We start from the raw sequence: 23,905 nt of genomic DNA on the forward strand, positions 1-23,905 counted from the left end.
GGCCTGGATTTGTTTGGATAATAGGAAAACAATCCAGCACAGGTTTGGGGAAGAGTAATCCTGCAATAAAATCTGTTGAGTGCATTAATGAGTAGTTAACTATCAACCCTCAAGTTAATCAGAAAGGTTTAGAAGTCAAGAATGGCTAAGCTGATGACTTTGTGGTCTTGTTTTAGTGTTCTGATTAGAAGTTTGAGAGGATTACATGCAGTGAGTTTAAAATCCATTGTTTCTTAGTTTTGCAGTAAGAAACAAAATAATATAAATTCTCATACTAGTAATGTTCGGAATCTTCATTTTCTTTTGATAATTGCTTTCAGAGATAAATACGCTTGTATAGCACACAATTAAATGTATCCCCTGCTTTGGTAGTTAAGTGCTAAACATAATTATGTTAATTAAAACTTTATTATCAGATTTTCTGTAGAGATCATCCTTTCTAGTGTCTACAGTACGACTTTTGGCTGGACTTGATGCTGCTACCTTTCCTACTTCCCAATGGGGTAAAGGAATTGTACAATTGTTAAATCCACGGGTGATTGTCCAACTCTATTCTTTTTGACCTATCAATTTTATTGAATGGAATCCATCACTCCCTTCTCTGAAGATAGGTTCTTCATTTGACTGTTCTGGTTTTCTTCATACCACACTGACCCCCATCTTTCAAGGTCTTTTGCTGTCATCTCCCCAAGATCTTATTGTTGGAGCAGGTTTGCTTGTTCTGTTATTTATCTGCCCTCACTCCTTTAGTAGTCTCCTAGTATTTTATGGCTTTACATACTCTAAGGAATTCTATATGTATCCATTCCTCCAACTTAGATTCCACACCCCTCCATGCTTGTCAAAACCCAAAGTCTTACATCCAAATACTTATTCATCGTTTCCACCATTAAAGATATCAATGGAGTAAGTCTAACTAAACACTTACCTTTTCCCTCAAGCCTATTTTTCCTAAGGCCTTCCTATCTCAGTAAAAGACAGATCCAGTCTTGTAAGAGCTTAGACCATAAACTTGGAGTATCTTGGGCTCTCTCTTTCTCTTACACCTCACATTCATCCCAACAACTATTCAGGGCAGTTTTATAGAACATAGAATATTCTGAGTCTAACCACTTTTCATCGCCTCCACTGCTATCGCTCTGATACAAAATGCAGTCTTCTTTGGATTACTGTAGTCTGGAACCTGGAGCAAATGCCTGGTTTTAATTCCTGCCCTAACTTAATAGCATTTATTTGGGCAAAAATCTTACCGTCTCCTTGCCTTATTTTTCTAAGCTATGAAGTGGAGATAATAATAGAACCTATATAATTGGATTATTTAAAAATTAATGCTTAACAAAGTTTTATATAACTGCCTGGCATATAGTAAGTACTACATAAACATCTTATAGCTAAATATATAGGGAAAAAATATATTGAAATTGTGGTATATTCTATTAGTATAGGAACAAACATGTCTAGAGGTAAATTTGATTACTAAGAGTTTAAACAACATAAAGAACTTGTCCAGTTGGAAAATATTTAGTCCAAGAAGAAATACCCTTCTTTTTCTTTTAGCATTTGCCACTTTTTAATTTGTGCCACATTTAATTGCAAACACCTTTTTTTAAAAAAAATTATTTATTTATTTATTTTTTAAAATTTATTGGGGTGACAATTGTTAGTAAAATTACATAGATTTCAGGTGTACAATTCTGTATTACATCATCTTTAAATCCCATTGTGTGTTCACCACCCAGAGTCAGTTCTCCTTCCATCACCATATATTTGATCCCCCATTACCCTCATCTCCCACCCCCCACCCCCCTTACAGTGACATCGAAGATAGAAACCTGGAAATTACACAGATGGAAGAAGAAAGAGACTTGAGACTTAAAAGAAATGAAAGAACTCTACAAGAACTTTCTGACTCCATTAGAAAGAGCAATATAAGAATAATGGGCATACCAGAAGGAGAAGAAAGAGAGAAAGGAACAGATAATATATTCAAACAAATTGTAGGCTAATAACAAAGTATTTTAGTAGGTTATTCAGAGTGAAATCTTTCATGATTTTTCATATTCCAGACATCATTATTGGATAAAAGAGGAATGGAATGTATCTCCGTTTCTAGACACATTATCTTTATGATCTCATGCCTGTGTCTTTGGTTTATGAAACATGACTTTCTCCCAGTATTATATTTTCATATATAAAGTTTTAAACCAGTAAGTTTTAAAATATTTGTTAAGGTAGAAAAATCATGAGTAAATGTTTTTCTTTCAAATTAATTTCAAATCATGTTATCAGTTTGTTTTTTTAAATATTAACCTGTTTTCCAGTTGTGTTGAGAAATAACATCCATCACTGCATAAGTTTAAGGTGTACAGCATGATAGTTTGATTTACCTACATTTTACAATGATTACTGCAATAGCTTTAGTTAGCATCCATCATCTCATACATACAACATAAAGAGAAGGAAAAGAATTCTCCTTGTAATGAGAACTCTTAGAATGTAGGCTCTTAACAGCCTTTTTTCTACATATTACACAATATTGTCAACTGCAGTCATCCTGTTGTACACTATATTGCTAGTAGTTATTTATCTTATAACTGAAAATTGAAGTAATAAATCTATTTTTAAACTAAAACAAGATCTATTCATTGTCTTTGCAGTAATTAAATAATTTGACTCAACCTTTGAAATCCTTTCCCCATTATTCCCCACTATGCACCTGTCTAATCTGGGGAAGCCATGTGTATGAATTCCTATCTATATGCCTTTAAATACCCATAGTGGATTAAAGATGGCCACACATTCTTCCTCAAATTTTACATTGATATGTCAATTATATCCCCCTACTCTGACCCCCAACCCTCAAATCGGGGCTAGTCCTATGACTATTGCAGAACTGAGGCTGTACTTATTCTAAGCTTTTGAAAGAACTTGGCCATTTTTATTTTCTCCCTCTTGGAACACTGATTCTTGGGAAGTTCTCTGTTGGATCCCAACCATCATGTGGGGAGAAGCTCAAGCCATGTGGAGGGGCTATGGAAAGGAGACCTGAGGGGCTCCAACTGAGTGCCCCATATGATATTCCAACTGCCAGCACGCGAGGGAGCCATCTTGGCCCAGTCATATTGAACCCCCAGGTCCCAGCCTACATCACCTGAAGCAGAACCACCCTGCAGAGCCCATTCAAATACATAGAATTGTAAGAGACAAATAGTTGTTTTAAGTCATGAAATTCTGAAGTAGAGTGATAACTAAAGCAATGTCCTTCTGCTTCTTTCAAGGTAGCATTTAGGCTTGGCTTAAGTTAAAGGTTAGTACAAACAGCTGAGTTTTTGTATTTTATTCCTTTTGCCTTTCAATTGAATTTCAACCAAACTGTAAGTTATTCAAGGTCACAAGTATTGCTCTTTTCTTTCTGTGTACCTACTAACCCATTGCTATTAACACATTGCTAGGCACATGAGACTCATTACCTGAGGTTGCCCATTGAATCGTAACAAAATGGAGGAGCAAAAGGGGATAAGAAGGGGGCTTTGGATATCAGATACATTTTAAAGATATAATGATTTTGATTAAACCAATATTCATAACCAATTTAATCTGTGTGTGTGTGTGTGTGTGTGTGTGTATGCATGCCTTTAATTGGATTATCCCAACAAAGGCATTAACGGTCATATAGAGGTTATTTTTGTTTTTGTTTTGTAAAATATCAATTTAGTTAGAAGTATTGTTATCTGTTGGAAATGTAAATGTGGAAAGAAGGCCAGATTGAAGGAAAATTATGATCTCAATCAAATAAATAAATTGAACAGCTAGAAAAATACAAAAGTGATCATCTGCAACTACACTGTAAAAGCAGTGTAGTTTTTTCCATCCACTGTCTCCATCCACTGTCTACCATGTATCCTGCATGTACTTGGTGTGGGAGGTAACAGTTACTATATCCATCCACTGTAACTGACAACGTGATGGGACTGCACATCATTGAAAGATTATTTACTGATGTAACAATAATGAAGCACAATTCAATCTGAATCCTGGATGTAGTTAGTGGAAAGATAATATGTCCATTTGTGATCTAGGACTTTATTTTTTTAAGGTAGGGAGAACTTCTTATTATTTAAAATGTGAAGGATTCTTTTTTTTTCTTTTTCTTTTTTTTTACTTCCAAATGCACTTTTGAGTTCTTTTACTTTTGAAGTGTGAATAACTATAAGAGAAAATATTGAAGAGTATTTAAACAAAGCTCCAAACACCTATCACTGAGGACCAAACAGTCCTCCCAGCAAACTCTCTCTTGGGTGTGTAGCTTCCCAGAATCCACATTTCTACGTTTAGGAACTGCACTTGCTAAGAGAGAAAAACGAGGTTAAAAAATTCAGAGTACAAAAGGCTGTGTGTGTGTGTGTGTGTGTGTACGCATGCTAAGGCATTATGCCTCTTGCTCTCTAGATTCTGAAGTTGCACTTGTGTAAAATTTATAGGCAATTGGTCTTTGCATAAAGGATACATTCACAAACATTTATCAAATGTGTTTATATACTTTTTTGAAATGCAAGTGATTCACAAACAAATATTTCTGCACAAAGCTTTATTCATGCAGTCTCACAGCCAATATATAATGTTCAAATCCCTTTAAAAATTATAATGTGAGGAGTCGAAGGCATACCTCTGCTCACTCAAATCTGTGTCTTTTTCAAGTGAGACACGGAGAGAGAGAGAGTAGAAGTGGGAGTCAGAGGGAGGGGAGGAGACAAGGAAGGAGGGAGAAAAATGGAGAGGGAGGAAGGAAGAGAAAATACCCTGCTGGAGCCCACAGTCCCGTCCATCGCAAGCATGTGGGCATCACATGTAGGTTGTAACAAAGAGATGACCATGGCGTTTCTTTTTGGTTCTGCACAGGCTGATTCGGCGGGCACTGCACGCATGTCTGTCGCCTCATCTAAGTCCCCCTTCCTTCCGGAGTTATGAGCTCTCAGATTCCGAGAGGACCCAGTGCATGGTGCTAGGCGCGCAGGTCTCTTGGAGAGACTGCCACAGGTTCGTGCGTGTGCGGTCAGAGGCGTTGGTGCATCTGTATGTTGGGAGAGGGAGGACTCCGTTCTGCCAGACTCAGCTGGATCCCCACATGTTTCCGGGTGTCATGGGAGGAGTGGGGGAGGTGAGGGGGACAGGTAGCCCTTTCAGTGATAAGGAAGGAGAGCGGGTGTGGACGATCATGGGGGGGGGGGGTAGTGAAGTGGCACTGTCAAGTCTTAACCCTGGGCCCCGGGTGTTTGCAGACCCAAGTATAGCCGCCCAGGGTCTCCACGGTGTCGCTTTGGAAACTGCTGCCTGAGAACCCTGAGCCTCAGCACTGCCTCGCTTTGGGATCCTCTTCCTCCGCCTTTCTCACCACGTACCTGGCCTGAGCGGCGGGCAGGAGGCTCAGGGAATCCCCTTTCGGCGGGACCTGCCCGGGCTCTCCTCTGCCGCCTGCTGCCGCCGCTGCACACCGGCTCGCCGCGCTCCGGTCCGCACCATGGAGGAATCCGGAGCAGATCCGCAAGCAGCCAGCGACTTTTCCTCCGGAATCTCTGGCCTGGCGCCCTTTGGGTGAGATGAGCAAGGGAGCTGGTGTCTCTGCCGGTCCGAAGTTGCCCCCAAAAGCCCTAGCAGGAAAAGAGAGTATCCGCGTAGGCTGGGAGCTTCAAGTCCTACTCCAGCGGCGTCTTCGCCTCCTCTTCTTCCTCGCCCAAGGTTTGTTTATATAGGACCTGGAAGCTGGGAAGAACTGCCCACCCCCTCCAGGTGGCCCGCCCTCCCTTCCCGGGCTCCCGCACGTGGTCGACACCAGCGTTGTCTTGGCAGAAGGCAGGCGACCGAGAGAGGAGTGGGCGGCTGGGGACGAGCGAGTCGCATCTTTGCGGTCTGCTCACCCTCCCCAGCACCCTCACTCACTGCGATCCCAGCTCAGACTCCGTGTAGCCGTCCTCCGTCCCTTTCCCCGGAGGGGAGATTGAAGACAGTGCCGTTTAGGTGCTGGTGACGTTTCTCTGGGTTCGTTCAGTTGCGGGAAAAGAATGGTAACATGAACAGCAGAGCATGAGAGCGTCACCAAAGGAAGGGAAAAGATTGATGGGCAGAGCTCTCATTTCGCGGAGGATCAGGTTCCGAGGGCTGCGCAGGAGAAAGGTCCGCGCCTCCACCTCCTGGCTGAACTCCGCTGACATCTGTAGCCTCCTTCCCCCGAGGTTCCCGGGCACCGAGCCTCTGCCCGCCGAGGAGCATTGAGACAGCGCCTGGACATCTAGGACTTTGTGCACCTCTATCCAACCAGGAGTTCTCCCTGGATCCCGTGTCTCTGCAGCCCCCTGGAGCCCACCAGCACGCTGCCATCGGAGCCAGTTGAACTTGAGTTCAGGTGGGTTATCCCTAGGGGAGCACAGCAGGAGATGAGGAGGGAAGATGAGTAAGGTGACTTTCCAATGTCAAAAGCAGACACTTCCTGACACTTGCTGGGGCTGAGCCGCTTCCTCCCACGCAGTTCTAGCTACTTACCCGCTGCTCCCAACTCAGCGCTCCACGTTAAGGGGAAAAACACCCCAACTCCCGTTTTCTTAAGTAGCATGCTATCGACTTTCGTAACTTACGATTAGTCTATGAAATAATCGTATTTACTCCATTGCTTTATATTAACGGAGGTCGATAGGCTTAATGATTTCCTCACTCTAGTCATTTACTTCTAAGCCAATAGATAATGCCTTCGTCATAGTTTTCTGAGGGGAAAGTAACTGTGCGTTTGTTCTGCAGATGCCCAACTCCCTCTGAATCGTGCAGATTGGTGCTGAGCAGGCAACAAAAGTTTTTAGCTGCTCCTCAGTTTCTGGTGCTTCGCAGGGGAAAGGAAAGGAAAGGACTTTTGCATTAAACACAAGAAGCTGTCAGGGAACCATCTCCGTTAACTTTTCTTCTGTGTTGTCATTTGCAATGAAGAGGAAACAGAAGAGATTTCTGCAGATGACTTTGTTATTCACGGTGGCTTTAATATTCCTGCCCAACATCGGTCTCTGGTCTCTATACAAGGATAAGCACCTGGTGAAATCTCCGGAGCCCGGGGAGCAGCAGGTAAGTACCACGCAGAGAAAGATCACAGCACTGGTAAGGCATGCGACCCGCGGGGACACAGGAAGTATGTGGGGATAGGTTTGGGTCCCTCCCCACGTCTTTATAGGGCATTACAATACACTGGATATTTTTGGGTTTAAGCAAGTAGTTGTTTTAAAATCCTAGTCAATGACATTGTGAAATATATTTAAAAAATACTGCTGAAGGAGGATAAGAGGGGTCAGGAAGAAAAGATAAATTTTCACAGTTAGTCTTTAGATTGCTTTTGGCTTGAGGTGGATAAAAGGTAACTGCTGATTTGTGGCATGTGGGAGTGGGTACAAGTTTCTGACAGAGATTTGTTTTTCCCTTTTATCTGGTGTGGGTATGTATATTGAATTGCGCCAATTAAATCATTAAAGTTGTGAAGTAACTATCAAAAAACAAGCTACAATTTTCTATATTTTTTGGTCGTTATTTTTGCTTAGCAACAGCTCTTTACCCTGTGGAAACTTGAAAGTCTCCGTTTCGTCTCCCCTGTTGCTAAGGTGGGGTGGTGGGGTATACAGGCAGAGTTATTAAGCATGTCCATTTAGTTTCACAGTCTGGTGATAACAGTTTGTTGCTAAAAGCTTTCCTCCATAGCCAAAACACCCTGTAGTGTGGAGTGTTTTTTTTTTATTTAGTATGCAATCCATTAGTACATGCATCGCTCATGACTTAACATGGATCAAAATAGCTATCTTTCTTGGTGAGCAATAATGCAAAACAGCCTTCACAAAACGTTGATGAAATTCAATGTTGCTGCATTCCTTGTTTATTAATGAATAAAACAGCTTCTGTAATTAAACTTTCAATAATAGAATGTAGCGTCCCTCATGATATTGATATAACACTTTTTCAGTTAGTCCTGTGCATCACCGCGGAATATTAATATTCTTAATTTCAAGGGTCATCACCCATGAACACCATGTGCCTTCCACACATAGAAAGTGTTTCATTAGTCCATTTGTGGACAACAACAATATATAGTAATGGTAATTAAATATTGTTCTTATACTTAACAAAGTTAAATTCCTTTTTGCACAGTGCGTGGTTAGTTGTGAAGTATATGTAAGTAATGTGCTTTTTCATTATGATATGTAATCATTACCAGTTGCCAAACTTTAATGATAACAAGATGCTTATGGATTTTTGATGGATTGGAATTTTGAGGGAAAATGCTGACATATTTTCATTTAGTTGTTGATCTGTGTCATTCATTCTAATAGGGATGTAAGTTTGATTTAAAGTATATTCTGATTTTGTCATTCCAATGAAGAAAAGTAGAGGGGCAGTGTAGATATGAAACTTTTTTCCTATTTAGATTGCTTATTTCTCCAACCCTTGATATGAAATGAGGTTTTATTAACATTAGTAGTTAATGCATTGTTATGTAAAATTCCCATTCCAATATTGATAAAATAATGAAAACAAAATGATTATTTTGAATTTTGCTAATTCAATTAACAATAACCATCTGAAATACTTGCTGGCATAGCTAACGTTAAATGCTAATTAATCTTATTAATGAGATATTTACAAGTTTCACACAGGCTCTATTGATTTTGACCCTTAATGAGAAATTTGTATTTCTAAAGTCATAAAAATATAAAATATGGCAAATCAACTCTCTTGACTTGTCATTATAATCTCAAAAAATTGTTTCCTTGTTTCTGGTTCTTTTGTAGTAAATGATACTTAATACCACGTAATAAATTAATGGGTATGAAAGGCATGAAATGGCAAGAGAAGGAGCTTTTTCTCAAAGTTTCATGTGCTGTTAAGTAGCTAGATTGATGAATATCTTGTGACATTCCACTTTACTAATCCTTTGTAACAGTTTTGATACCAAGAATAAAGAAAAGTTAGTAGTAATATGTCATAAAATGAATGTCAATCATGTACTTTAGTATTTTTTAGTCTAAATACTGGTTTTAAAATTAATGCTTTCTTATAGATACTAAATAAAGTTAAAAAGGTAGAACTTAATCATTGACTGAAAGAATTCATTGTAAAATAGAAAAAGATAAGATTTTGTTGGTTTTTTCCATTATTAAATATAATTGGAAAGAAAATTAGGATATGTTGACATCGTTATATAAATATCAGTTAAGTAAACAAAGTTGTATCTGTATATCTATATATACATATATATGTGTATATAAGATATATGTTCTCTTGACCAAATAAAAAGTGACTTGCAGTGATGAATTAAACATGCTTATTACTGTGATGTAATATTTTGCTAATTTATCTATATTCCAACGTTAGTAAGTCAGCTGAATACAAAGGTTTTCTATTGAAGCATATAATTTGACTATTTGGTAATGTGTTATATGAATTTAGCAATTTATTTTAAATAGACATTTTCTTGATGAATTGCTAAATATTCTTCAAAAGCCATCTTTTACTATATTTATCACCAAGTTGTAAAATGCTGAGGTTAAGGATTATGTGCTGATTGAGGCATTGACAGCAATAAGTACTGAAGCTATTCAAAACAAGTCACATGCCCAAATGAGTGGTCTATTTTTACAGCAGATGTGTAAAATAGCAGTTCTGGTTTTCAGTGTGGCATGGCAGTGGTCACTAGAGTTAAAAAACCTTCACTGTTTTTAGTGCTTGAATTTCAGGAAAATTCTTCTTGGTTTCAGGGAAATACTTTAATTTGTGGAAATTCAAAATCATAGAATGGCTAATACTTTTTAAATACTCTTAATTTGTATTTTATCAGAGTATATCACTCATAGTTATATACTATCCAGTATAAATAGTATTTATTATATAATCTTAGATAAATTAAAGGGAGACAAAGCAGAAAACAATGATCAAAACTGAGTTTATTAATTTTCGTGGTTTAATATTGTATACATTTCCCATGTCTTCTATACTATTACAAATTAATTGTTTGTATTTGTCATTTTGCATTAGAAGTCCCATGATATTTAAACATTTGTTCCATCTATGATAAAGAAAAGAAAAAAATATGAATTAAAAATTCCCAAATTCTTTATCTGAAAGTTTTTCTTTTCCCTTATACTGTGTTTCCCCGAAAATAAGACCTAGCCATACAATCAGCTCTAATGTGTCTTTTGGAGCAAAAATTAATATAAGACCCAGTCTTATTTTACTTTAAGACCGGGTATGATATGATATGATATGATAAGATATGATATGATATGACATGATACCTGGTCTTGTATTAATTTTTGCTCCAAAAGACACATTAAAGCTGATTGTCCGGCTAGGTTTTATTTTCGGGGAAACATGGTACATCCAAAGAGGATTGAAAAAATTATTTCGATCGTGCAATAAAAAAAACCACATTTAATTGTTTGGGCTCTGCAAAATTGGAATCAAGTTACTGAGATAAATATTAAGCTTTTGAGATTTTTTTACGGTTTTATAAACATTCAAAATATTTTATAGTTATTTTTTAGATGTTATTAAATGATCAATCATAACTGGCATACATTATTTTCAGTTGAATTAATTTTGTCACGTTTTGTTACTATTGGGATGATATAATTGTCTCCTTTATGCTGTTTAGTAATATATATTTATATTAGAAAAAGAATGTATTGATAAGGAATATGATATGTAGCTGAGGATGATTACTATGTGATTATTGTCTAGTAAGTCTTAATTTCATTTATTTAAAAGACTGAATAGCTACTCTGCTATTCAGCTACATTTGAATTCAAGTTATATATTTAGGTCTTAATTAAGCTGTGCATTAGGATGATAATTAAAACAAAGCAATGTTTTAGTGCAAAACGACTTTAATATTAATATATGCAAGTATAAGTAAATAAAAACTACTCCAAAACACTTTTCTTAAATGCATTAAAGAGAATACTTTAAAAAGTAGCTTTAAAATTGATTAGCAACTAAGTTGTAAACAATATGAGTTGTAGAAATAATTCAAGAATATTCAGGATATAAAGAGGTTTTTGAAAATTTTGCACTAAAAACTAGGATCAAAATATCAGAATTGTAAAAAAGGCAATTTCAGAATTATTCTGAACGATTTTAGAAACTTATGTTTGGCCTCATTTCTTTACCACATTAAACAAAACAAACAAAAACTAGACACTCAAGTCACTTCTAAATTCTAGAACCTATTTCTTTGTACTTCAGAATTTCTGTTTATAAAATAGGGCTAATCATGCGTGCCACATAAGAAGATACATAAAGTCCTGAGATCACATCTTGGATATGGAAAATATTCTGAAGTGATATTTTGTTTTTAGTCAGCTCCACATGTAAGCTGTATGTGGGAGATATGAGACTTAACCTCCATAGGAAAAAAAAAAAGAAAAAAAAAATCTGTCCTGAAAGACATTCCTCTACATCTTTGGTCAACTCTCTAATGTTAGTCAGCTCCACACTTTGGGAGGATTCTTCCTTTTGGCTAAGAACGTTTTTTTCATGTGGTATTTCAAACTTGTTTTATGATGGGAAAAAGTCAGATAATTGGTACCCAGTGTGTGCAAACATGCTTCCCTTTGTTATGATATTCACTAAAGCTATAGAGTGTGTCTGTGTTCCTTTGGCAGCAAACACCTTAGATACTGGAGTAGCTAAGGACAGAAGTGAAATACAAAGGATTTCTCTCCTGCACTCAGGATGGTACATTACCAACACACTAGAAGTGAAATGATGCATTAATTTGAGCCATACTGTCCTTAATTAGCTAAGATGTAGATTTTAAATTAGAGCTTTAAGGACCTTTTTTTAAATTTATGGAAAATCCATTCTGACTTGTTACAGGATCACACCACACAGACAACTGTAACAAGTGTCTTAATTATTTGCTGTGACCTAGTAGATCGAAACATGATGAGTTCATCACCTTGCCCCGTGGGAGACAGTGTGAAACACTGTCTTCCATTCACAATCTGGTAAAAAAATGACATAGTTGTTTTTCTCCTGCTTATTGCTGAGTTGGACATACTGTACTGAATTGATTAACCTCCTATGCATTTTCTCTATAAAAGAAACCAAATCGTTGTTGGCATATGTATGGGAAAAAGGTGAGACAATTTGGACAGTTTATGTGATGTAGGGAAGAGAATTGAGTTTTGTTCGGTGAGTTTAAGTTTTGTCAGGAGTAGCCGTGACAAACTTTAGGGAAGTTTTTCACTGTGTTACCCCTTGTAATGCTTATATGCAGATGAAAGCCAGCTAAGGTACATCAAGAATTACCTTAAAGGAGGGGATCATTAAAATAAGGAAGAGGTGTTATGCAATGTGAGTAGCATGTAAAGTCAGGTTTGGAGATGTTCCATCTCGCAGTCACTGTCGTTTCTCACTTGCTTGGCTTGCTTACGATGATGAGGTCAGTCCTGGGTACTTCAGACTCTTAGTACCATCTGACATGACCATGTTGTTCTTCCCTTTCCTTCATATTTACATATGTGTTTACAAAAGTATCTTTACAGAAGCAAAGGTGCAAATGTGCAAAGAAATAAGGGGATCTGAAGGTGACAGTAAAGATAAAGACATGCATTCATAAACTGGATAACTTGCTCTCCTTATGACCTCTATCTGTCACACCGTACAACTAACAATTCCTAAATGATCTCAAAATGTAATTGTAATGCTTCAGTGAACAACAAAAAAGAACAAATGAAAACCACATTTTCCACTGAGGATATGTATTTACACAGGCACACACACACACACAAATATATCTATATACTGGATTTATTTAAAGATTGAAGTGAAGGTACAGAGCACCCACAAACATTTGAGACACACTTACCATCGCTATTCCTCACTAATATGCTGCTTTATGTTACTATACCAAACTCCAACTCAGGGGTTAGAAAGAAAGTGAAAAAATAAAGGTATATTTTGAGTTAAAGGTAAATCACAGGAATGTTTTCCCCAACTTCTATACTTCCAGTGCAGTATGAAGGAAAAGTGGACTGGATTAGCAGTACTCTCAAATTAAATTCATTTCACATACTTATTTAGCAACACACATATACACATACATACATCCACACACATGGTTTTACTTATAAAGAAAAAACAAATCACCCAACTGTTTTAACACACACACACACACACACACACACACACACACACACACACAGAGGGTACCAAAAATGTATATACATTTTAAAAAAGGAAAAACCTGTATTAAAATTGCAATACTCAATATATACTGATAACAAAAGATGAATACAAGTCACATTTGACTTCTGCAATTACAAGAGGTGCTCAAAGTGGTTACCATCAGCATAATTTAAATACCTTTTTTTTTCTTTCTTAAAATGTGTATACATTATTTTTGGCACCCTCTGTGTGTGTGTGTGTGTGTATGTATATATATTCTTGTAATTTCTTGCTTTTTCCATTGCTTTGAATCCATAAAAAGTTGAAAAGTTGTTAGTCAATTGAGTTTGAAGCATTATTTAATTGTTATTAATATAATTCTAGGAAAGTAGAAAGAGCGATAAAGAAAATGCATCTGTAGTTACATATATTTAGCAAGTGAGAAAATTGCAATAAAGATTTAGCCTGCTAGAGTTGTGCAGATTATAAATAGGGCAAGTCCTTGTTATCTGGTAATACGAGATCAGACAATTAAATTTGCGAACTCTTCCTAAGAAAAGTGCTACACACCTCATTGCTACACACCTTGGAAATACTCCCCTTGGGAAGCTATGCACCGACGCCAGTTCCTAGTCTCCCCTTCAAAGCAATTTTGGAACTCTTTTTCTGGAATGGCCATCAGAGCTGTTGTCATATTACCCTTGATGTCCTGAATGTCATCAAAATGTCTTCCTTTCAATATTTCCTTTATCTTCAGGTAAAGAAAGAGGTCATTGGGGGCGAGATCAAGTGAGTAGGGAAGGTGTTCCAACACAGTTATTTGTTTACTGGCTGAAAACTCCCTCACAGACAGTACCTTGTGAGCTAGTGCATTGTTGTGATGCAAGAGCCGTGAATTGTTGGAGAAAACTTCAGGTCGTCTAACTTTTTCACGCAGCCTTTTCAGCACTTCCAAATAGTAAACTTGGTTAACTGTTTGTCCAGTTGGTACAAATTCATAATGAATAATCCCTCTGATATCAAAAAAGGTTAGCAACATCGTTGCAAAAACTTTGCAAACCTACTTGTCAGATCTTGTATAATCGATACACTTGTGGTTTCTATATATTATCAGCAGGTGGCTATCAGTTCTTTGTTGCAAGGAGTAGGGAGACCACTTCACAGACTGTGTGGATGCCTGATCACTGTGTTATAAACATGAAGCTAAAGTTGAATAATATTGAATGTCAACTATAATTTTGTATATATATATGTGTGTGTGTATGTGTTTATATATATATAAAACCATGTGTGTGGATATATGTAATCACAGGATGTGGAGTACAGCGTAGGAAACATAGCCAGTGAAATTGTAACACTATATAAGATGTCAGAGGGGTAGTAAATTGGGGGGGATATCAGTTTGTGAAGAGTGTAAATATCTGACTATTACACTGTTTTGTACACCTAAAACTAATAAAAAAAAAATAAAAGGAGTAGTAATGAGTGCTGAGAAAGTTAATTTTGAATGTATTTCAAGTACTCAAATACTCATGGAATGTTATTTCAGGACTTGAAGTCTGGAAAGCCACAGACAGAATTTTATTATAAATCATTTTGAAATGTTTTATCCTATTAAAAATAACCAAATTGTCAGCGCTGCCACCCAAGTTTCAGTGAGTTGGGCTTTTTTTCTTCTTCTTGTTTTGGGTTGTCTCTCCAGCGAGAGAATCCAATTGAACTTAATTTGAGGAGGTAGATCAAAATTTCCATGCTGTCTTGTTCTCTTTAGTATGTAAGGGCATAGGCTCTGGAATCAAATGATCAGGGTTCAAATTCTGGTTCCAGCACTTAACACTTTATAACACATTTTTAGCAAGTCATCGATCTTACCCAGGTCAGTTTTCTCTTAAGACAAATGGAAATGATAATACCTTTTTTGTAGTGTTATACTTAGGACTAAATGCTTTGTATGTTGAACTGCATATAATAAGGGGCAATGGATATAGACTATTGTTGGTAGAAGTAGTTATAAGCAATCATTGCTTTTAACAATGATTGGTGTTTGTTTAGTTAATATTTACAGATGGCTTATCTTTGCAAGACAATGTCAGGACAGCACAGCAGAACAATGAATATTATACAGGATTGCCACTGATGTGTCAAATCTGGGCGGGAAAACTGTCGAATAAACAAAAAAAACAGGGTCTAGAAAATAAAAGGGCTTTTGTTTTGTAATTTTTGGTCCAATCCTTGACAGGTTCTTAATTTTATTTTTCATATAACCACTTATCATAAAAATAATTTTAAAATGGTATGCTGCATTCAAAGTTATTCACACGCTGAAGTTTTTTTTTGTTTTTTTTTGAAGTTTTTAATGGAATAATTTTTTTTCAAAAGACAGCAATATTTCTTTTTAGTGACCATCAAATTCCCTGTTTCAGATAAAGCCCATGGTTCACATGTTGGCATTTATTTTGTCTATGTTAGTTACAAGCAAGCAATTGAGAACTATTTTTGTGGTTGGTTAAATCTTGGTCATGGGAGGGATTGGATGATTCTGAAGAAAAAAGTTAAAAAGCACAGCAGAAACTATCAAAATCATGAAGCTACTTTATATAATTACTACTCCCTTCAGTAGAGTTAGGGGATACAGAATAACTATATCGCATTGCGCCCATTCTTAATTTTCTGACTAGTTAATTGGAGAGAGAAAAAGATTTTCATTAAACAAAGACACAAGCACTGCAAAGTAGAATTTTCTATGTGTATCAGCAGCATTTAGAAACACAAGAATATGATATAGTCTCAGGAACCATGAGACAGGGATTCATTCTTTCATTCTTATAGGCGGTGAATATTGAGCTTCATCTAATCAAAATTAGACAGGGTTGGGATTAGGCTGAGGGAAGCACAGATACTTCAAGTTCCTATGTTGGTCTCACCACTTACTGAAATACATCATCTTGGGCAGTCACTTAACATCTTTGAACCTCAATTTTTCATATGTGAACACAGATATTACCTCATAAAAGGGTAGCAGAGAGAACTAATTGGATTAATATATGTAAATTGCTTGGTACATAGTAAATATTTAATTAAAAGGGAAGCTTAACAAATAGCATCACTACCTTTTTCTCAGTTATTAGAACATTCATTGAAGGTAGTAAATAAGCTTAACGTTGTGTGACCCTAATAAAGATATAATAAAACATATAAAACATACTACTATCCATTTGTTTATTATTAATAAAATAGAGATATATTAAATATGTGCACAAATCTGTGCTACACCCTGAGGCAAATAAGTGATGAAGAGATACATCTGTTTTCAATTATTTTACAATCTATTAATTAAGAAAAGGCATGTAGACGCTTATAGGGGTGGATTAAATTGTTTTATAAGAAATGTATGCCCTAATTACTTAGAGTTTGGAAGAAGTAGAGAAAACATCAGTTATTGTGTGATATTTATGTGGCCCTAAGAATTTCCTATGCATTTACTGACTTGATCCTCCAACAATTCATTGAGATAGATTCTTCTTCATAACTCAATTCACAGTTAAGTAAGGCACCGAGGCAACATATCAGCCAACACACTCTGGATTCATAAAAAGAGAAAATGATGAGCAGTGTTCACAGCCACGTAGTTGGAAGCAAGTGAAGACTTTCAAAGGGTCATTGGGTTTGGTAACTAGTCCCAGGTACTCTCTTGATTGTAGTTACACAGAGTTGTAGAAGTGTAAACAAAATTGTAAAAGGTGAAATGGAGAGACTAAACATATGACTGAAATATTTCTTTTTTATTTTAAGACAGATAAGAGGTATTGGTGGGGTCGGCATTAACATAAACATCTGAATGTGGGGTCCTGGTTTGTAGGAGACAGAAGCCAGAAGGCTGATGCACTGAGAGAATGGGGGTAGGGTCCCTAACGACAATGAAGATAGGTGTGTGTGTATGTGGAGGGGAAGCAGAAAGAAAGAAGTGGAATAGGTTGTTAGGCTCTAAAAGGTAAATTTAGAGCCTGCATTTTAATAGATTGAGTGCCTCCTGGCAGAGAGGTGTGAGATTTTCCCTATGCAATTGTATTACTATTATAATTTGGAGAGATAATTAAGTTGTTGTGAAATGTTCTATAAAGTGTGAAACAATGTAGATATATTATGGACATAATATGTAGGTAAATGATAGTTAATTACATGTTTTTTATAGTATGTATAAGCCTATAATGAGGATTGAAGACTATATTACTGAATGGAGATGTCAAGAAACTAGGTGTCCACCTTATTGATAAGACAACAATGTACTTGTCAAAATACATTCAGGTAATGACCAGATACACAAAACAAAGGGAAAACAAATTGATTAAGTGTAGATAATGGGATGGGGGCTAAGCAATTATTTATTACAAGGATAAGGATAGAGCAGTATTAAGTTGCCAAGAATTTCAAGATACTATATGAATAATAAAAGTAATAAAATCATGATAAAACAATAAAAATAAAAGTAGTAATAAAATATATTAATAATAAACTTAAGGTAGCATGTATTTATTATTTCTGACCATGTCCTAGACACCACCTCACACTGTTATTAAATAGTTACAGGCAATCCATGGTATATGTAATATTACTGACCTATGTTGCAAAAGCAGAGGTTTGGTTTTGTTTGTTTGTTTGTTTTTTCAAAATTATTCAAGATCATGCAGTGATTATTCTACCAATAAAGTGTTGGACTATATATAACTTGCCATATAGTAAACTACGTTGGAAGTATCCTAGGCCATAGTAACACAAGAAATGATATTAACTCAACTCTAAAAGAAAATAAGCACAGTGGTTAAGGGTGTAGATTACTGAGCCAGGCTGCCTAGTTTTAGTTCCAGTTCTATTACTTGCGTGTGATGTTGGCAAGTAACTTATCTTCTCTATGCCTCAGATTTCCCATTTCTAAAATGGGTATAAAAACAGAGCCTACTGGGTTGAGTTGGTGTAATGGTTGAATAAGGTAATGTGCATAAAATGGTTGGAAAACTGGATTGTACATAGAATACAATTTTAAAGTGTTAGCTATTGTTATCTGTTAGAGTTCTAGGGAATTGAGACTGTATAAAAAAGGAGTGTATGTTTCTATACCATTTTATTCATAGACCCACCATGAGGCTATATGTATATACTTGCTTGCATTTTTAAAAGGTTTTCAAAAAAATATTTGCAGCACCTTTAAATTTTTTTTCTTTTTCACTTTGTATTTGTAATAGCCCATCTAAAAATAATATAGTAGTTATTTTAAGTTTTTGTAACTTGAACCAAGAGCTCCTACAGTCCTGCATATTGGAAGCAAAATAGATTGCAACACAGACTTTAGTTCTTCCCAGCACATGCACTCAGCAACTAATAGCGTTATGACGAGCTTTCCCCCATATTTTCTGTGCTGTTCTCGCCACACAGTGTTGATTTCTCAATGTGTATTTTGCCCTCAAGGAAGAAAATACATCTTTTAAATTGTTTCATTAAATCAGTATAAACTTCCAACGAAGATTATCTAAAAATGTCTTCAGGGTTGAATATTTTATTTTATTATTTTATATAACTTGAATTTTAATTTTTTGTTCTGGTTGCTTCTGACAGTAAGGGAGAATTGGAAAAATCAAGACTGATGCTGCTAGAGATCAGAGTAGAGTAACTTGACAAAGAAAGAGCTATCTCACTTCCACTTCTCGTGCTTCCAAGAAAAGAACTGGCTTGAAAGACAGAGGAATGGAAAATTGTATAAAACTAGGTGGCAAGGGAAGATGAAAATGTTTTCATTCCCTAGCTGAGTGAATTTTATCATTTTTAGATAGCCTGACATAAAGCTGTCAGATTAACAACTATGAGGTGGGATTGTTCCTCCACTTAAGTTTTGTAGAAACTTTCAACGTTTCTTTCACATAGGGAAGGAAATTATATTTTCTGCAAGATCCTCAGCATTCTGAGGCAAAGACATTGAGTTCTAAATACTATATGGAATGTAGAGGGAACAGTAAGCATCAGAAAGGTCAAGGGGATAATATTCAACAAAGGATGGAAATACAAGCCACTGAATCATTTTAACCTCTCTTGCATGATTTTTCCTTCTCTCAGCCTTCTCTCCTCCCTCTTCCCTTTGAAATACACACACACACACACACACACACACACACACACACACACATATATACATATATATAAAATATTTATCAGGATGATATTGGTTAGTAAAATTATATAGGATTCAAGTGTACAATTCTGTAATACATCATCTATACTATATTGCATTGTGTGTTCACCACCCAGAGTCAGTGCTTCCATCACCATATATTTGATCCCCTTTTCCCAACACCTCTCTCCCCTTACCCTCTGGTAACCACTAAACTTTTGTCTGTGTATATGAATTTTTGTTTGTTTGGTTCATTTGTTGCTTTCAGTTTTATATCCCACATATGAGTTAAATCATATGGTTCTCGACTTTTCCTGTCTGATTCATTTCATTTAGCATAATAATCTCAAGATCCATCATTGTGGCAAATAGCAGTATTTCTTCTTTTCTTATGGTTGAATACTATTCCATTATGTATATATACCACATCTTCATCCATTCATCTATTGAAGGACACATTGGTTCTTTCCCTGTTTTGGCCACTGTGAATAATGCTGCAATGAACATAAGGGTACATATATCTTTACAGATAAATGTTTTTGTATTGTTTGGGTAGAAACCCAGAATAGGAATTGCTGGATTGTATGGTAATTCTATTCTTAATTTTTTGAGGAACCTCCATGTTGTTTTCCATAGTTGCTGTACCAATTGACATTCCTACCAGCAGTGTATGAGGGTTCCTTTTTCTCTACAACCTCTCCACATTTGTTATTACTTGTCTTGTTGATAGTAGCCATTCTGACAGGTGTGAAGCTGTATCTATTGTGGTTTTGATTTTTCCCTAATATGTATTTAGTAAAGTTGAGCATTTTTTTCATTGAAGAAAAATTTCACATAGGGATTGATTTGATCAATTATTATTGGCCCTAAGAATGGATGAAAGACTTGAAACATTTTAAAACTTAGTTTTTTGCATTATAAAAAAATATTCTGTTGAACCTAAATGCATTTCCAATGACTGAAATGTGTATGATTTTATACTCAAGATTTCTGCTCTTGGTCTTTGTTGCTATTGTTGCTATTGTTTTGTTTGTAGTACTGGGAGCTGACATCTTATTTTAAACTATGCAATTGGAAACTAAATACTGCTTAGTTTTGTCACCTCAAGAGAAACAATGTTTTGTAAGTTATAAGTGAAAACTCGCATAGTGAAGCCAAAACTACCAGTAAAGAATCACTCTACACTTTCCTACGTAGCTCTCATCTGTGTTTTCCAAAGCTGCTTTTTCCAACCTTCTCGCCTCTCCTCAAATCTCCCTTGTCACCACCTCTGTTACCATGTTCAGCAGGTAGCCTGACACCATTCTGCACTGAGAGTATGGAATTTTCATATTGGAGGAGCGAAGACTTCATGCTATAAAATCAGAAAAAGTACCCGCACTTGTTTCCCAGTTCTCTACTTGCCTCCTGCTATATGAGAAAATAACCCTAGTTTTAGGATAAATATGGAACTTCTATCCCTACTATGGAGCACAACTTTTTTTTTTTAGGAATTTCACATATTGAAGTAGTTTTTCTTCTCATTCATTTATTTTCTGCCTTTTCCTCTCTGTTCCATCCTACACATCAGTATTTAAACTCTTTCAGGTTTCTCCCACTGTCGGAAGGGTGCGGGGAGCAAAAGCAAAGCAAAAAACAAAAAACAGAAAAAAGCAAAAACTGAACAAACAATGTCCCTCAGTGCCACACAGCCTTTTCGCTACTGCCCTATCTCTCTCCATCTCTTAATAACCAAACACGATGCATCCAATTCTTGACTTTTCACTTCTCAGACTGAATCCAACTCTTCTAATCTGTGTTAACATCTTTCACCATTGTCACCAGAAATCGTTTGGCAGTTCATTCCAAAAGCAAGTCTCTTAGTCATATTACTTGATAGAATTTAACGAAACACTATCTTACCTGAAATAGTCTTTGTCTGAGAAGAAGTGGTAGGTTGGAAGACTTGAGGAAGGAAGAGGTTGGAAAACAGGAAATAAGGCTGAATAGGAAAACTTAGAGTGATTCAAACTGTGAAAACTCCCATGTAAGATTTCCTATCCCCATTGCCCATCTAACTACCACTTATACACAAACATATTTACCAATGTCCTTTACAGACTCCTACCCCTGTTATTTTCCTTAAAATGTTATATTCTTCAGGGTCTGTATAATTATTTCTTGTTCTGCATTCTCCGTGGGGGCATCTCACTCAGACCCTCATAATGTCTTCCACTCCCTACACCTGCCCCCCTTTTAGTGTCTCTTATCTAAATGAAGTACACCATCATCCCTTCAGGTGTTTGTTATCATTGGTACCTTCATTATCTTTACTCTCAAATTCAATCGATTGCTAACCACTAGTGGTTCTTCCTAAAACATCTCCCTTGAATTCATCCACATCTCTTTATCCCCATCGCCACTAACCTACCTGAGACCAGCATAAACACTTCACTGGACTATGCAAGAAACCCTCAATTTGATATTCCTTCCTCAAGCCTTGTCCTAAAATCCACCCAACAGCAGCCAGAGTTGGTTATTCAAAGTGCTTCACTGATCAGACCATTGTCATTTGTAAATCTATCCATGGGCCTCCCAGACATTTATTTATTTACTTGTTTGTTTATTTATTTCTTTATTTATTATTAGTTTCAGGTGCATAAAACAAAGTAATACTTAGACATTTATCATTTATATCCCTCACACTGTGCTCCCAGACCTTTAGATTGAAGTTCAAATTTGTCTAATACAGCTTTACTATAGTAAGCTCACCTCGATGAGCTCACTACTTCACTGCCAAGACTCCTTAAGCTCCAACCACTGTGTACTTCTTTTAGGTTCCAGAGAATATCATATTCTTTCTCCTCCAGGAATTTCATATATTTTATCCTCAGTTTTCCCTGGATAATTTTTGCTTTCCTTCAAACTCTCTCTCTGGGAGACTTTCCCTGATCTTCACTGCTTGGGTTTGGTGCCTTACCTAAGTATTTCCTAATTTTACAGAGTTTATCCATCTATATATTAACTACTTGTTTAGGTAGTTTATTTGAATTATTAATAAGTTTCTTAAACTTAGTAAGAGGTCAAATGATGGCCCCGCAGAAGATATATCCATGTATTAATTAACACTTTGAACTTGAGAATGGTACCTTATTTGGAAAAAAGAGGCTGTTATAGATGTAATTAATTTAAGGATCTTGAGATACAGAGACAATTCTGGTTTATCCTGCTGGGCCCTAAATCCAATGACAAGAGTCCTTATTAAAGGAGATTTGATGGACAGAAGAAGGAGATAAAGTATGAAGATGGAGGCAGAGATTGGAGTGATGTCACCACAAGGCAAGAAAGCCAAGGAAGGCTAATAGTCACCAGAAGCTGGAAGAGACAAGGAAGGATTCCCTCCTAGAGCCTCCAGGGGTAGTGCAACCCTGCCAACACCTTGGTTTTGGATTTCTGTCCTCCAGAGCTGTGAGAGAATAAATTTCTCTTGTTTTAAGCTACCTAGTGTGCAGTAATTTGTTCAGGCAGCCCCAGGAAGTTAATAACAGTTAGGAAATGTCTTTCTTTTTATACTTTTTAATTCCAGGACCTAGCACCACCTGACCACAAATTAGGCACTCAACAACTATTTCTTGAAAGAATAAAGAGTGATAATTATGAGTCATTTTCTATGCATCGAACTTATCTGAGCTGTGCTATACCTATACAAAGAAATAACCGTATGCATAACCCAGCATGTATGTTTAAGTATCATGGATGTATTATCAAACAACTATGAATATAAAAATGTAAACTATTGTTTCACTCACATAAAAAAGTAAACTATTGTCATATTCATGAATTAAGGTTCCATTAATATGTGTTTATTCTGTCAATATTGTCCTGCGTACATATGCTATTATGCAAGACCTGACTGGTCCTCATACTGAAAATCACAATGAGATTTCATCAAACATGTAGCCATCTTAGTATGCTGTTGAAGAAATGTATGGCTCCAGTAACTTTAATGAAGATATTCATGTTCAAACAAGCCAGTAAGATAAACAACAAAATATAATGTTTGAATCTACTCTTTCTCTAATGTTGGCTCTACCTGCAGTAAAAGTTTTGCTAGTATAATGTCCAGGCACAGTGTATGTTCACATTCAAGGAGCTACTGCGGTAATTTAGTAGAGGATTATTTTTCAAACTTTACTAATTTATTTAAAAGCTTGTAGTTGAGTTAATTAATACAACCTACAAGGGAGCACTAAACAGCACGATTCATAAAATAAGTCATTTTGGAGATGTAGATTGGTATGTTTCAAGGGGTTTATTTTAATTCCAATGCTTCAGGCCTTAAGACGCCTGTTAGAGTCATTCTCTAGTACAGGTCCTCTTTGACCAGCTCCTCTCCTTTTGAAAAAGTCTACCTTGATTTACCTGTGTTCGTTTTAATTAGCAGTTGTGTAGCAGAGATTTTAAAAAAGGGAGAGACAGGGAAGAAATTCAAGGGTAAAACTTATGAAAGAGATTAGGAAAAAATTACAAGAGCCTGAAAAGATATAACAAGCTTTATTTGGTAGAGGCATATTT

The 23,905-nt window shown here is 36.3% G+C and overlaps 1 protein-coding gene and 1 long non-coding RNA gene across 3 annotated transcripts in view; one reads left to right on the top strand and one right to left on the bottom strand.

Moving 5' to 3' along the window:
• Nucleotides 1-4,575: 4,575 nt before the first annotated feature.
• Nucleotides 4,576-6,039, bottom strand: LOC141572720 (uncharacterized). Its single transcript, XR_012498126.1, has 2 exons — nucleotides 5,938-6,039; nucleotides 4,576-5,648 (listed from the first exon to the last, which is right to left on the bottom strand). It is a non-coding gene; the product is annotated as an uncharacterized LOC141572720 (long non-coding RNA).
• A 215-nt stretch (nucleotides 6,040-6,254) lies between these two features.
• GALNTL6 (polypeptide N-acetylgalactosaminyltransferase like 6) overlaps nucleotides 6,255-23,905 on the top strand; it is a 938,097-nt gene continuing 920,446 nt past the window's right edge. The window contains exons 1-2 of one of the 2 annotated variants that reach the window (XM_019733270.2): nucleotides 6,255-6,400; nucleotides 6,790-7,104. In XM_019733270.2, coding sequence (XP_019588829.1) covers nucleotides 6,967-7,104 — 138 coding nt within the window. In that variant the 5' untranslated portion in view covers nucleotides 6,255-6,400; nucleotides 6,790-6,966. Of the gene's footprint in view, nucleotides 6,401-6,789; nucleotides 7,105-23,905 lie in introns of those variants that run through there. The other variant, XM_074338318.1, reaches the window with a different exon arrangement.

Source organism: Rhinolophus sinicus, linkage group LG07 (assembly GCF_036562045.2).
Source record: "Rhinolophus sinicus isolate RSC01 linkage group LG07, ASM3656204v1, whole genome shotgun sequence".
Classification (NCBI taxonomy): Eukaryota; Metazoa; Chordata; class Mammalia; order Chiroptera; family Rhinolophidae; genus Rhinolophus; species Rhinolophus sinicus.